This window comes from Amblyraja radiata, chromosome 7 (genome assembly GCF_010909765.2).
Source record: "Amblyraja radiata isolate CabotCenter1 chromosome 7, sAmbRad1.1.pri, whole genome shotgun sequence".
NCBI lineage: Eukaryota > Metazoa > Chordata > Chondrichthyes > Rajiformes > Rajidae > Amblyraja > Amblyraja radiata.
This window is the reverse complement of record NC_045962.1, coordinates 8655365-8670769: the sequence shown is the minus strand read 5'-3', so window position 1 is coordinate 8670769 and position 15405 is coordinate 8655365. Positions and strand designations below refer to the sequence as shown.

Sequence of the window (15405 nt, the reverse complement as noted above, 5' to 3'; positions counted from 1 at the left end):
TTTAAACTCCAGTGTCATCAAACACTCATCACAGATTAACCCACTCCTTGCTGGGATAATTCTTGTAAACCTCCTCTGGACCATCTCCAGAGCCAGCACATCCTTCCTCAGATATGGTGCCCAAAATTGCTCACAATATGATACACATAAGAGTTCAACACTCGACTCTCTCTGGCCTGAGACATGAAGGTGAGAAAGGGAATAAGCAATACTCCCCATGGCATTTTTAATTCCAAAGTAAACTTTACTTGACAAGAAAGCAGTAAAATGCAGATAAAGCAGGCACTCCTCTCAATCCATTCTGTGTGTGTGTGTGTGTGCCTGTGTGTGTGTGTGGCTGTGTGTGTGTGTCTGTCTGTGTGTGAGTGTGTGTGTGTGTGTCTGTGTGGCTGTGTGTGTGTGAGCAGTCAGTCTCCTGGGGCCCTCACCACCACTCACTACCTCCAACCCGCGACACTCTCCCTCCCTCACTCTCTTTCTCTCCCTCGCTCCCCCCTCTCCATCCCTCTATCCATCTTTCCATCGCTCCCCCTCCTTCTCTCCCCCTCTCTTCATTCTCTCCCTCCCTCGTTCTCTCACTCCCCCTCTCTCTCTCCATGCGCGCGCTCGCTCTCTATTTCCGGTTTCCCCGAGCACTTCCGCCAGCGGTCGCTCCGTCTACGCGGGTTGAAGCTTGGCGGCAAATTCAAGCGGGAGGTGAGTGAGTGAGTGAGGTAAAGGGGACGGTGGTGGAGTGTGTGTGTTGGGGTGGTGTGTGTGGGTGTGATGTACAGTCTGGAATTGTCCATCTGAGCCAAACACAAAGTGCTCGAGTAACTCAGCGGGTCACGCAGCGTCTATGGAGGGAATGGCCCGCTTTGGATCTGGACCCTTCTCTCCAGACTCACCCCCCCCCCCCCCCCCACACACACACACACACACACACACACACCCCTATCCCCTCCCCACACACACACTCTCTCCCTCTCCCTCCCCCTCTCTCTCTCCCCCCTCTCTCTCTCTCTCTCTCTCTCTCTCTCCCCCTCTCTCTCTCCCCCTCTCTCTCTCCCTTTCCTGTAGGCTACTTTCCGCCTCTTGTCTTCACAATCCACAAGTCTTAACACCTGCCCCACACATATTGTTCTCATCTCTTGCTTTGTTACAATCCTAACCCTCCACTCGTTAGTGTCAAGCTATTACCTGCCACGCCTTGCTCTGCCTCTCTCATTTTCCAGTTTTCTTCCCTCCCAATCAGTCTGAAGAAGGGTCTCATACCAACACGTTACCTATCCATGTTCTCCAGAGATGCTGCCTGACCCGCTGAGTTACTCCAGCACTCTGTGTCCCTTTGTGTATTAACCAGCATCTGTTGCTATGTGTTGGTCTACACATCTTAACGAATTCGATACCTCCCGTTTTGTAAACGTGAAATAACTTTTTATACACTTGCCATAGATCGATGGATAATTTCAAAGAAGATATGCAAAGTCAGCTGGATGAAAAGCTGAGTGAAACCAGAGCGAAATTTTTTAGTTTGTGGGAGAGCTGTAATCCAGAAGGATTCAAATCGAGATATGGAGAATCCTTGAAAATCACCAGAGGTACAGTCTGCATTTTGCTGCTATATCTACTGTATGTGTAATGGCAAATTTCCGACTCTACCGTTGACCTCTTTTCCATTGCCATTAGTAAGTTGGTGTGATCTTACACAGACCAAATAGAACAGAACTTCCAGTCGTTATATCCAGTACAAACAAAGACATGAACGTACCAGGTTTTCCTTATTCTGCATACAAGTTGTAGCTGGCTGTTCTCCCCGATCTGGCGAGAACTGTATGCTCTCCCTCCCTGTGTCTGTCGCTTCCTGTCCTCTATGCCTGTATATATATACATATACGCCACTCTGTAACTCTAATGACCGCCGCAAGTGTCCAAAATAATACTGTAAGATATATCTAGACAAAATAATATAATGTGCTAACCGTAGCTAGCCTAAACACAAATGGCTCCTACAGTATGCAAAAATTAACCTCAGAATGTGGAGTATTGTGAGCAGTTCCTGGCCCCGTATCTGAGGAAGGATGTGCTGGCATTGGAGAGGGTTCTGAGGAGGTTTATGAGAATGATCCCAGGAATGATTGGGTTAGAATATGACGAGCGTTGAGAAGGATGAGGGAGGATCTCATTGAAACTTACCGAATAGTGAAAGGGCTGGATTGAGTGAATGTGGAGAGGATGTTTCCACGAGTGGGAGAGTCTAGGACCAGAGGTCGTTGCCTCAGCATAAAAAAACATAGCTTTTGGAAGGAGATAAGGAGGAATATCTTTAGTCAGAGTCTAGCAACTTATGAACATGAAAAAGTAAAACATCTTTTAAAGTAGCTATGTAGGACAGGATCGGCACAATGTTTGATGCACATTCGATTCCCTGGTTTAATTTTAAATAGACTTGATAGTATAAGTTTAATTCTCCCGGGAAGTGCTTTCTTGGAAAGGTGAACATTTGCTGTTGCTCAGTTGTTAATACTTCTTTGCAGAGTCAGAAGATCACAGACTTAAATCCCAAGGATAGGAAGTGGTACTTCATTGCAGCAAAGCACAAAGTGCCGGAGGAACTCAGCGTGTCAGGCAGCATCTGTGGAAGGAATGGACATGTGATATTTCGGGCTGTGGCCCTACTTCAGACTGAGAATCTGTCTGGAAAGATCTCGACCCAAAATGTCACCTGTTCAGTCCCTGCACAGATACTGCCTGACTTTGTGTGTAAGAAAGAACTGCAGATACTGGTTAAAATCGAAGGGAGACACAAAATGCTGGAGGAACTCAGCGGGACAGGCAGCATCTCTGAAGAGAAGAAATGGGCGATGTTTCGGGTCGAGACTCTTCTTCAGACCCGAAATGTCATCCATCTCTCCAGAGATGCTGCCTGTCCCATTTTTTTAATTTTCAAAATTCGAGAAATAAATATATACAATACATGATCCTTACAAAACTCCATCCGACATTTTCGGAGGCTATACATACATACAATAAAGTTTCCCCGAATCACAATTTTACCCCACACCCATGCCACTCATGTGGCCCACTGGCGTGGAATCGCTTCCCTTATTTTGAGGGGCATCTCCACCACACCCTGCCCCCCATGCCCAGCAGCGGAAGGAACCTGCTGCCTGTCCCGCTGAGTTACTCCAGCATTTTGTGTCTACCTGCCTGACTTTGTGGTTTGCTCAAGATTCCAGCATCTGTTGTTTCTTTTGCACTCCATTGCTGGACTGACAGAGTATATGTTGTGTAAATTCTTCCTTTCACTAATTGTTTTCCTAATAGTTTTAAATTTCTGTTCCTTGAAGCATAATATGATCCAAATCATAGCTTCTCATAATCCGGAAGTCTCTCTGGAGGTTGAACATGTGAAATGCAAACACAAGTGGCCATTGGTGCAGCGGTAGAGTTGTTGCCTTACAGCGCCAGAGACCTGGGTTCGATCCCGACTACAGGTGCTTGTCTGTACGCAGTCTGTACGTGATCTGCGTGGGTTTTCGTGGATCTTCGCTGATTGGCACCGACTCGGTGGGCCGAAGGGCCTGTTTCCGCACTATATCTCTAAACTAAAATAGAGTGAACTCAAACTAAATCATGGCTGATCTCAAATCTCCTGTACTCCACGATTATGTCCACATCATTTGAAAAATTGTTTAGATCCTTGGTAGGAAAGTCTTAGTGTGTGTATGGTCTGCTGCTTTCGATTCCTCTTGTACTGCAGATGCTGTTTTACGAGAAGAATTACGAGGATGTTGCTAGGTGTCGAGGGCCCCGGCTACAGGGAGAAGCTGGGCAAGACAGGACTTCATTCCTTGGAGCGCGGGAGGCAGAGAGGTGATCTGAGAGAGGTGTATAGAATCTTGTGGGGAATCAAAAACCAGAGGACACAGGTTTAAGGTGCGAGAGTCATGACTTAATAGGAAACCGAGAGACAACTTAGAGAAAAAGTTGTCTCTGAGTGAAAGTGGGTATGTGGAATGTACTGCCACAGGAGGTAGATGAGGCAGGTACTATAACAACATTGAAAAGACCCTTGGACAGGTATATGGATAGAAAAGGACCACAGAATCTTACCGCATGTTAACCGGGCCCTTTGGCCCAACTTGGCCACACTGGCCAACATGTCCCATCTATACTAGTCCCACTTGCCTGCATTTGGCCCATCCCTCTAAACCTATCCTATCCATTTACCTGCCTAGACGTTTCTTAAACGTTGCGATAGTCCCTGCCTCAGCTACCCCATCCGGCCGTTCATTCCAAATACCTACCACCCTTTACGTGAAAAAGTTACCCCTCAGGTTCCTATTAAATCTTTCCCCCCTCACTTTAAACCCATGTCCTCTGGTTCTCGAATCCCCTACTCTGGGCAAGAGATTCTGCATCTACCCGATCTATTCCTCTCATGATTTTGAACACCTCTATAAGATCACCCCTCATCCTCCTGCGCTGCAAGGAATAAAGTTCTAGCCTACTCGACCTCTCCCTATAGCTCAGACCTCTAGCCCTGGCAACATCTCGTACAGGTAAATCTTCTCTGCACCCTTCCAACTTGACAACATCTTTCCAACAGCATGGTGCCCAAAACTAAACACAATTGTCTAAATGCGGCCTCACCAACATCTTATACAACTGCATCATGACCATCCAACCTCTATACTCAATGCTCTCGAGCGTCACCCTCTGCTTCCTTCCATACAGCCAATTTTTTTAAATCCATTCAGCTATCTTTAGTTTAGTTTAGTTTAGTTTAGAGATACAGCACGGAAACAGGCACACCGGGTCCGCGCCTACCAGCGATCCCCGCACATTAACACTATCCTACACACACTAGGGACAATTTTTACATTTACCAAGCCAATTAACCTACAAACCTGTACGTCTGTGGAATGTGGGAGCAAACCGAAGATCTCAGAGAAAACCCACGCAGGTCACGGGGAGAAGGTACAAACTCCGTACAGACAGCACCCGTAGTCAGGATCGAACCCGGGTCTTTGGGATACACTTGATCCACTTGAACGTGGGATAGACTTGATCCTGATCTCTACTTGAATCCCATTTGATCTAACCTTCTAGAGCGACCTACCATGCGGAACTTTGTCAAATGCCCTGCTGAAGTCTATATATATATAACATTTACAGCTCTGCCCTCATCAACCTTTTTCAACACATCATCAAAAAACAATCAGATTCGTGAAACAAGACCTCCCACATATAAAACCATGTTAATCATCGCTAATCGCTCCATGTCCATCTAAATGCATGTCTATCTTATCCCTCTGAATAATCTCTAGTAACTTTCCGACCACAGATGTTAAGCTCACTAGCCTGTGGTTCCCATCCGTTTCACTGCAGCTCTTCTTGAATAGAGGCACAACATTTGCCTCCCTCCAGTTTTCCAGCACCTCGCCTGTATTTAGCGATGACTCGTACATCTCAGCGGTGGCTCCTGCAATTTTCTTCTCTAGCTTCCCATAGTGTCCTCGGATATATCTGATCAGGCCCAGGAATTTGTCTACATTCATACGCGTCAGGACTTTCAGCACATCTGCGACATCTCTCAAGACATTTCCAGTGACTGCCCCAAGATCCCACGTTTTGTCTTTCTCCACGGTAAAAACAGGAATAAATATTCATTGAGGACCTTGCCCATCTCCTGTGGCTTCACACAGAGTTGACCACTTTGATTCCTGAGCGGTTCTACTCTCTCTGGTTACCCTTTTTCCCTTTATGTGCTTATATCATCTCTAGGGATTACCCTTAATGCTATCTGTCTATCACCTGCCCTCATTTTGCCTTGCAGATTTCCATCTTTAGCTCAGTCCTTAGTTCCTGAAAGTTTTCCAGGGATACACTTGATCCCAGCTGCCTATACCTGTCCCATGAGTCCTTCTTACTCTTGACCAAAGCCTCAATTTCCCTCGTCATCCAGCCATCCTTACGTTTGCCTGCCTTGCCCTTCACTAACAGGGGCGGGCATGTCCTGAGCTCTTGTTAGCACACTTATAAAAACATCCCACTTTCCTGATGTTCCTTTTCCATCAATCTACTCCAGTCAACTTGAACGAGTTCCTGTCTCATACCCCTGAAAAAGTTGTCCCTCAGGTTCCTATTAAACCTTTCCCCCCCACACCATAAACCTATGTATTCTGTATTTTTTGATACCCCTAGCCTGGGTAAGACTCTGTGCACTCACCCTATCTACAGTGTTCCCCTCATGAATTTATATACCTGCTTATGATCACACCCCCCCCCCCCCCAGCCTCCTGCGCTCCAAGGAACAAGGTCCTAGCCTGCCCAACCTCCCCCTATAGCTTGGGCCCTAGCTCCTGACAACATCCTCGTAAATCTTCTCCACACTTTTTCCAACTTAATGGCATCCTTATAGCAGGGTAACTGAATTAAATACTGGTACGTGTTGCCTCACCAACATCTTGTACGAGTGTAATGTAACATCCCAACTGGTATACTCAATGCCCTGACTGATGAAGCCCTACGTACCAAAAACTTTCTTGACCACCCTATCCACCTGTCCATGTTCAGCGAACTATGTACCTGCACTCCGAGAACCCTCTGCTCCACTACACTCCCCAGGGCCCTGCCAAGCCCTGCGATGGTTTGTCTTCCCACCTTGCACCTACCTGCATTAAACTCTGCTAATTTATATGAATTAATGTTCTTTCCCCTGAAAAGTGTTGAAGTATTAATCTGTTTTGCAGACAGGTGCCTCGAAATATATGAAGAAGAGAAGCAGATGCGTGATAAAGTCCAATTAACAAAAAAGGGTAGGTAGGCGTAAACTGCTGATCCGCAAAGCTGTACCTGGCCTGGAATTACCCATGTCTAACAGGAGCTGCCATTTCCCTGCAGCTGTTGCTGAGCAGAGCACCTTGTTGCAGACGATGCAAGAAGATATACGCGTCGCAAACCAACATTTTCAAAGTTGTGAAAAGCAGAAGCAGGAATTGGTAAAAAAGATCAAGCAACTGAAAGAAGAACTTGTCCAAAAGCAGGAATGTACGTATGTTTCTGGTTCAGGGAGCAACTGCAATTAATTGCAATTAATCACAATTTCAAAAAATGAGAAGGAAAATCTGTTGTTTAAAAAAAAAACCCACAAAGTGCTGGAGGAACTCAGCTGGTCAGGTGGCATCTGTGGAGGGAATGGACAGATGACGTTTTACGGTCATGGTCCTTCAGATGGATGAAGGTCTTCTTCTTTCGTGTGGCGTGCACAGCCTAAAGTTGTAGGACAACTTGTTCTATTTGATCTTCCGTTTGTGCACGTCGAGTTGATTGCATTAGTCAAAACAGGGCGGACCACGTGAAGGTTGCAATCTTCCACCCCGATGAAGGTCTGAAAAGGAGTCACGGCCCGAAACGTCATCTGTCCATTCCCTCTACAGATGCTGCCTGACTTCCTCCAACACTGTGTGTTTTACTCAGGATTCCAGTATCTGCAGTTACATTCTCCATGGAAAACGTGCCATCAAATGGATAATTTGGACAGCTCAATGGCGCAGGTGGTTCGATCCTGATTACGGGTGCTGTCTGTGCGGAGTTTACATGTTCTCCCTGTGGCCACGTGGGTTTCCTCCAGGTGCACTGGTTTCCTGTCGCATCCCAAAGCCGTGCGGGTTGGGAGGTAAATTGGCCCTCTGCAAATTGCTCCTAGTGTGTCGGGAGTCGGAAGAGAGAATGGGATAACACACAACGGTTGGTTCACACGATGGTCGGTATGTACTTGGGCCGAAGGGCCTGTTACCATGCTGTATTTGCACTTGTTGCACCGGATGAGATGAGCTCATCTCCCCCATCCTGTCCTCACCACTTTCTGCAGGGGCACCATAGAGAGCATTTTGACCAACTGTATTTCTGCTGGTTTGGGGACTGTAAAGCCTCCGACTGGAAGTCCGTGCAGAGAGTGGTGAGGACGGCTGAAAAAATCATTGGGACCTCTCTCCCCTCAATCGGGGACATTGCGAGCAAACGTTGCTTGTCCAAGGCCAACAGTATTATTAAAGACCCCACACATCTCCATCATGGACTGTTCACTCTGCTGCCCTCGGGGGGAAAAAGGTATCACAGTATGAGGAGCAGAACGGCCAGGTTCTGCAATAGCACTTCCCCCGAGCCATCAGACTCTTGAATTCCATATAATGTGCCGCCACTATTATCTATTTTATCTTTTATCTATTTTATCTTTTTATCTATTTTATCCTTTTGTTATTTTATGTTGCACGGTGAGCCAGATGCAACGAAATTTTGTTCAGATTTGCATTTGTTGGTGTATTTTTGAATGACAATAAAGTCTTTGGTTGATTGATTGTATCACTAAACTGAACTGAACTAAAAAATGAGTGTCCATACCTTCCCTTGATTGGAAACTGTTCTTTCTGGTTTTGTTCGGCATGAAAGTAATGGCTACTTTTCCGCCCTCCACAAATAGCAATTTCTACACAAAAGCAGGAAAACAAAGCAAAGCTGAAGGAACTGAATACGTCGGCAGAGATGTTCAAGAAGAGAATGGGTCTGGAAATCCGCAGAGTGCATGGTAGGAACTTGGAGTATCTCTCTAAAATAAATTGATACACTGTATGTGTTGAACTGCAAAGCTGGTTGTAATCACAGAGGTGCAGCGGTAGATTTGCTACCCCACAGCACCGGAGACCTGGGTTCAATCCTGACTACGGGTGCAGTCTATGTGGAGTTTGCATGTTCTCCCTGTGATCATGTGGGTTTCCTCCGGGTGCTCTGGTTTCCTTCCACATCCCAAGACATGTGTGGGTATGTAGATTCATTGCTTCTGTAAATTATTCAATAGACAATAGGTGCAGGAGTAGGCCATTCGGCCCTTCGAGCCAGCACCGCCATTCACTGTGATCATGGCTGATCATCCACAATCAGTACCCCGTTCCTGCCTACTCCCCATATCCCTCGACTCCGCTATCTTTAAGAGCCCTATCTAACTCTCTTGAAAGCATCCAGAGAATCAGCCTCCACTGCCTTCTGAGGCAGAGAATTCCACAGACTCACAACCCTCTGTGTGAAAACGTTTTCCCTCCATCTCCGTTCTAAATGGCTTACCCCTTATTCTTAAACTGTTGCCCCTGGTTCTGGACTCCTCCAACATCAGGAACATGTTTCCTGCCTCTAGCGTGACCAATCTCTTAATAATCTGTTATGTTTCAATAAGAGGCCCTCTCATCCTTCTAAATTCCAGCGTATACAAGCCCAGCCGCTCCATATTATCAACATATGACAGTCCCCCCCCCCATCCCGGGAATTCGCCTTGTGAACCTACGCTGCACTCCCTCAATAGCAAGAATGTCCTTGCATTCCTAGTGTGTAGGATGCAGAAGTGGGGTAAACTTTAGAATTTGTGTAAACCTGCGACTGTAGTTCCTTGTCTTCATAGAACTATTGTGAATGGGTGATCGATGGTCGGGCACAGACTCAGTGGGCCTGTTTCCATGCTTTATCTCTAAAACTAAACCTCGTTAATTTTGAAATGTTAACTTCATATTTTAATTGGAAAAAAAAGCTATGTATACATGCAGCATTTAGTTTAGCGATACAGCATGGAACGAGGCCCTTTGGCCCACTTAGTCCACGCTGACCAACTGTATATACTATTTCTACATTATCCCACTTTCTCATCCACTGTCTACATAGAGCATTGAACACGAGGGCAACGGAAGAGGCCCTTCGGCCCACAACGTCTGTGCCGAACATAATGCCATCGTATCCATGCGCCTATCCAAAAGTCTCTTAAATGCCACTAATGTATCTGCCTCAACCACCAACCCTGGCAGCGCATTGCAGGCAATCACTGCCCTCTGGGGGAAAAAAAACTTGCCCCACGCATCTCCTTTAAACTTTACCTTGAATTTTTACATCCTGGGAAAAAACGTTCAGACTGTTTGCCCTATCTATGCTCCTCATAATCTTATATACGTCTATCGGGTCTCCCTGCAACCTCGGGCGTTCCAGAGAAAACAATCCCAGTTTGTCCGAGCTCTCCCTGTAGCTAACACTCGCTAATCCAGGCAGCTTTCTGGTAAACCTCCTCTGCACCCTCTCCAAAGCCTGCACAACCTTCCTGTAAGGGTGACCAGAGCTGCAAGCAATACTCCCAATGCAGCCTGACCAAAGTCCCAATAAGTTACATCATGACTTCCTGACTATTATACTCAATGCCCTAACCTATGAAAGCAAGCATACCATATGCTGCCTTTACCACCTATCTACTTGTGTTACCACTTTTGGGGAGTTATGGATTTGGACCCCAATATCCCTTTCTCCAATGATGCTAAGAAGGGCCATGCCATTAATTGGGTTTTTGGTCTTGCTGTAAATCTGCCGTCCCAAAGTACACTTGCTCAGATAAAACTCCATCCGCCTTTTCTGTAGCACACTCGGGGCAATGTACTTGGTGTCAATGTAGGCCAATGAACCTACAAACCCACACGTCTTTGTCTTGTTATACCTTTCTGCAGGGCAATATTTTTTCCCCAAAAAATTGTTTTCATAGCGAGAGGATTTGAGTAGGTCCTACTGCAGTTGTGCAGGGCCCTGGTGAGACCACACCTGGAGTATTGTGTGCAGTTTTGGTCCCCTAACTTGAGGAAGGACATTCTTGCTATTGAGGGAGTGTAGTGTGGGTTCACCAGATTAATTCCCAGGATGGCGGGACTGACGTATGATGAAAGAATGGGTCGACTGGGCTTGTACAATATTCACTGGAATTTAGAAGGATGAGAGGGAATCTTATAGAAACATATAACATTTTCAAGGGATTGGACAGGCTAGATGCAGGAAAAATGTGCCCGATGTTGGGGGAGTCCAGAACCAGGGGACACAGTTTAAGACAGCGGGCCATTTGGTCTGAGATGAGGAAAAGCTTTTTCACCCAGAGAGGCACCTCTTTGCCACAGAAGGCAGTGGAGGCCAATTCACTGGATGTTTTCAAGAGAGTTAGATTTAGCTCTTAGGGCTCACGGAATCAGGGGATATGGGGAGAAAGCAGGAACGGGTATTGATTTTAGATGATCAGCCATGATCATATTGAATGGCGGTGCAGGCTCGAAGGGCCGAATGTTTCTCTGTTTCTCTGTTTCTAAATCGCGGTTTACTTTTCTCATTTGATCGAAGTTAAAATGTGCTTGTACGCCATGAAAGAAAATCACAAAGAGACCTCTGCTGTGCAGTGTCCCTGAATGTGTGCATCAGATTTTTGACATATTGTCTTGGCATGCTTATTTAATATCAAATTATTTTTTTTTGGCTGTCAAAAGGTGAACAACTGCAATTCATCTTCAAAAACGTCAACAGCAAAGACCCCGGGCAGCTGTTTACATTCTTACTGAAATTTAACGAAGAAGGGAATTATGAAGGTATGGCATTGTTGATAACTATGGTATTTAAAACCAAAGGCAGTCAGACTCCACCCCATCCCATCGTGAAGTTGCATTCACATTCCAGCAGTTGTTTGTGTTTAAATGTTTCCTGATAGCTAAAGATAACACAATTCTCACAGCTCCAATGAGCATCGTGAGGCTGTGGAGTTCAAGAGAGTTTATTGTCATGTGTCCCAGATAGGACAATTAAATTCTTGCTTTGCTTCAGCACAACAGAATATAGTAAGCATAAATAAATACAGAACAGATCAGTGTGACCATATACCAATGAATATATATATATAAATAAACAGATAAAGTCCAATGGGCTATTAATGATCAGAGTTCAAAGGTTATTTATTAGTCACATACACCTCAGCACGTACTCCTGCAGTCTGCAGCGGGCCAGTCGGCAACATTCCCTGACGGACATCTCGCTCCGCTGGGTGGTGAACAAAGCTCGGGCAGACCAAAGAGCGTCTTTCACTAAGTTGATGACCTTCCAGCATCACTCGATGTCAGTCTCTGAATGTGTCCCTGGAAACAGTCCGTAAATCACAGAGTCCTCTGTGACAAAGCTGTTTGGAATAAATCGTACAGGGACCCTTGCAAACCTCTCCAGACCCGCTTTGCAAATCCACACTCTGCAAAGAGGTGGGCAACCGTCTCCTCTCCATAGCAGGTGTCCCGGGGGCAGCGTGCGCTGGCAATGAAAAGTATTAAAAGTTAGAAATCCTTCGACGGTGCAGGAAGGATCTAACTGGGAGGGCTCCCCTCACCGCCAGCCAAGCCAGGTCTTGGTGCTTGTTGGTCAGTTCTGGCGATGAGGCATTTTGCCAGACAAGCTGGGCAGTCTGCTCTGGGAACCACGCCACCGGATCCATCGAGTCCTTTCCCTGCAATGCCTGCAGGACATTCCGTGCTGACCACTGCCCGATGGACTTGTGGTCAAAGGTGTTGGTCCGGAAGAATCTTTCCACAAACGACAGATGGTGCGGCAATGTCCAGCTGACTGGCACATTGCGTGGCATCTGCCCCATCGCAACCCGGTCCATCCTCGACCCCAGATGAACTGGAAGATGGCCCGGGTGATCCCTGTAGCGTAGGAGGGAGGGACAGGCCACACTTGCGCCAAGTACAGCAGCCCCGAGAGCACCTCCCACCTGACGACCATATTTTTCTCGGTTATAGAGAGGGTGCTGCTTCCACAGCTCGTTTTCTCCTAACCTTGACAACTCGTTCCATATACCCACCACCCCTCTGTGTGTAAAAAGAAAAGTTGCCCCTCGGGTTCCTATTAAATCTTTCCTCTCTCACCTTAAATCTATGTCCTCTGGTTCTCGATTCCCCTAGACTGGGTAAAAGACACTGTGCATTCACCCTATTTATTCCCCTCATGATGCCTCTTTCAGATTACCCCTCATCCCCCTGTGCTCCAAGGAATAAAGTCCTAGGAATTGTGCCCCGCGAATAGTTAATAACTTGTGTGTAGTTGCATACTGTCATTAGAATTGTTTTATGTCTTCTTTCATTGCCCCTCAAAATTGTGAGCAACATTAGATGGAAGTTTGTTCCACATGTCTTTTTGTAGATCCCAAATGATTATTTTGTCCTCAATAGAGTGGTGTCGATTTGTTAGTCCTGCTGCCCTTGTACTTCCTCAGTAATTCACCCGAGTTCAAACAAGTGTTTTTACACAGATGGTCTTGGGTGCGTGGAACGCGTTGTCAGGGGTGGTGGTGGAGGCAGCTACGATAGTGGCGTTTGAATGACTTGGATAGGCAGGGAATGGAGGAGAGTGGGTTATGTGCAGGCTGATAAGAGTTGGTCTTGGCATCACGTTCGGCACAGACAGGAACAGTACGTGGGCCGAAGGGCCTGTCCCTGTACTGTTCTATTTTCTAAGTGCCTAACTTTGATCGGAGGTGGAAAAAAAATGTGCATGTGGCAAGTTGTTGACCTTGTACTCTGAATTAAAGACAAGCAGGAGAATTGTATGGAGAGGGAATGTTTCAGGTCGGGACCCTTCTTCAGATTCTGAAGAACATTATCTGTCCTTTCTCTCCAAAGATGCTGCCTGAGCCACTGTATTTAACCTACGTATAATGTCACTATTCAATACCATTCTCTCTCAATGCTACCAGATCACTTGATTCGAGGATGTCTCCAGTAATTAAACCTAGAGATTATCGGTAAAACCTCTTTCAGTCTTAGGTGCGAGAGTCCTTACCTTGCTGCATGTTAAGTTCATCATCTCTCGCAGCCTGATAGTCATACAGAAGAGAATTGTAGCACTGCCTTTAATCCGACACCTCCTTTAATCCGGACAAATTTATGAGAGCACACTTGAAATCACCCTTGGAAGTCTCTCCCCCCCCCCCCCCCCCCCCCCAGAATACATGGCGCCTGAATCCGTTGAGGCAACTGATCTCAACCTCATTGCAGCTTCCATTGCCGATCGCAGGTCAAATTTGCCCCCTGCAGTCGGGGCTCCTGAACCCCGGGCCGGTATCATGGCCCAGCAGACCGCTCCGGGGTACCGTTGGACACCCAGAGGCTGGGACCTCTGTTGCTCCAGCAAAACGGATAATTCAGGAAGGCTCTGGAACCAATGGTGCCGGAAAGTCGGTGGTGGAGCTGTACTTTGAACTAAAACAAACAGAATTTTGGTTGTTTATACTAGACAAATTAAATATGTCTCATGTTTTGGTTCACTTGATCTCCGGTCACTGTTCTTTGAACTAATACTGAAACATGTTTTAGTTTAGTTTAGAGATACAGCGCGGAAACAGGCTCTTCAGCCTACCGGGTCCAGGCCGACCAGCGATCCCCGAATGTTAACATTAACCTACACAGGCTGATAAGAGTATTTTTGTTTTTTGTCTTCTCACTTTTCTATAGGCTTTTACTCGTACACTCCTGGACTGCACTATCTGCTAGTCTAGGGGTTTACACATCACTATTTCTTTCACTCTCTCTCTCTTTTTCGTTCTTTCTCTCTTGTTCTATTTTTCTCTTGTTAAATTAAAAATAGGAGATGTACATTAAATGTATTTTGTCATATGCCACGGTCTATACTACTGTGCACTGCTTCTAATGGGGAAAAAACCCCAACACAGGCTAGGGACAATTTTTACATTTACCAAGCCAATTAACCTACAAACCTGTACGTCTTTGGAGTGTGGGAGGAAACCGAAGATCTCTGAGAAAACCCACACGGGGTGAACGTACACACTTCGTACAGACAGCAGCCGTAGCAGGGATCGATCCCGGGTCTCCCCGTGCCGCTGGCGCTTTGAGGCAGCAACTCTACCACTGCGCCACCGTGACGCCTTTTATTAGCCCAAAGTGCTCCGTTCCCATAGCTTGCTGTTTGTACAAAAGGGAAGCCCCCGCCATCACTGTGGAAGACGGGGTTTGTTCCAAATGTAACGGTCCATTACTGATGCTGGATTGCTTTCCCATTTCTAGTCGTGTCCTGTGACCCTCCGCTGGAATGTATGCCTCTACTGCAGGAGAAGCTCAAAGAAAACAACAATTTCTCTGCATTTCTTGCAAGCGTCAGGAAGGCCTTTACTGCACTGGTGTAACTCCAAGATACATTTGTGATTTGTGTTCAACTTAAGAAATGTAAGCTTCGGCTATTATATTTGCCATCCACAGACCATGTAAATACACTATTGTGCCTGTCTATTTTTGCTGATTATAAGTCAGTGGTAATTTCAACCATTTCTGACGGTAATTCAAAATACTTTTAATGTCAAAGTTTGCTCCAGCTGTGATTGATCAATGTTTTCTTTCCCCATCTACATAAATGTCAGACTTATCTGTGTGGGAAGGAACTGCAGATGCTGGTTTAAATCGAAGATAGACACAAAAAGCTGGAGTAACTCAGCAGGTTGCGGCAGCATCTCTGGAGAAAAGGAACACGTGACATCTCTGAACGAGACCCTTCTTCAGAATGTCTCAACCCGAAACGCCTCCTATT

At 46.2% G+C, this 15405-nt stretch overlaps 1 protein-coding gene across 1 annotated transcript; it reads left to right on the top strand.

Annotated features, from left to right (window-relative positions):
- The first annotated feature begins 576 nt into the window (after window positions 1-576).
- spc25 (SPC25 component of NDC80 kinetochore complex) lies at window positions 577-15090 on the top strand. The gene is made up of 7 exons (XM_033023657.1): window positions 577-696; window positions 1435-1580; window positions 6738-6803; window positions 6889-7035; window positions 8468-8572; window positions 11316-11414; window positions 14889-15090. Exons 2-7 carry the CDS (start codon window positions 1439-1441, stop codon window positions 15005-15007), a joined length of 678 nt encoding a protein of 225 aa, XP_032879548.1. The 5' UTR covers window positions 577-696; window positions 1435-1438; the 3' UTR covers window positions 15008-15090.
- The last annotated feature ends 315 nt before the right edge of the window (window positions 15091-15405 follow it).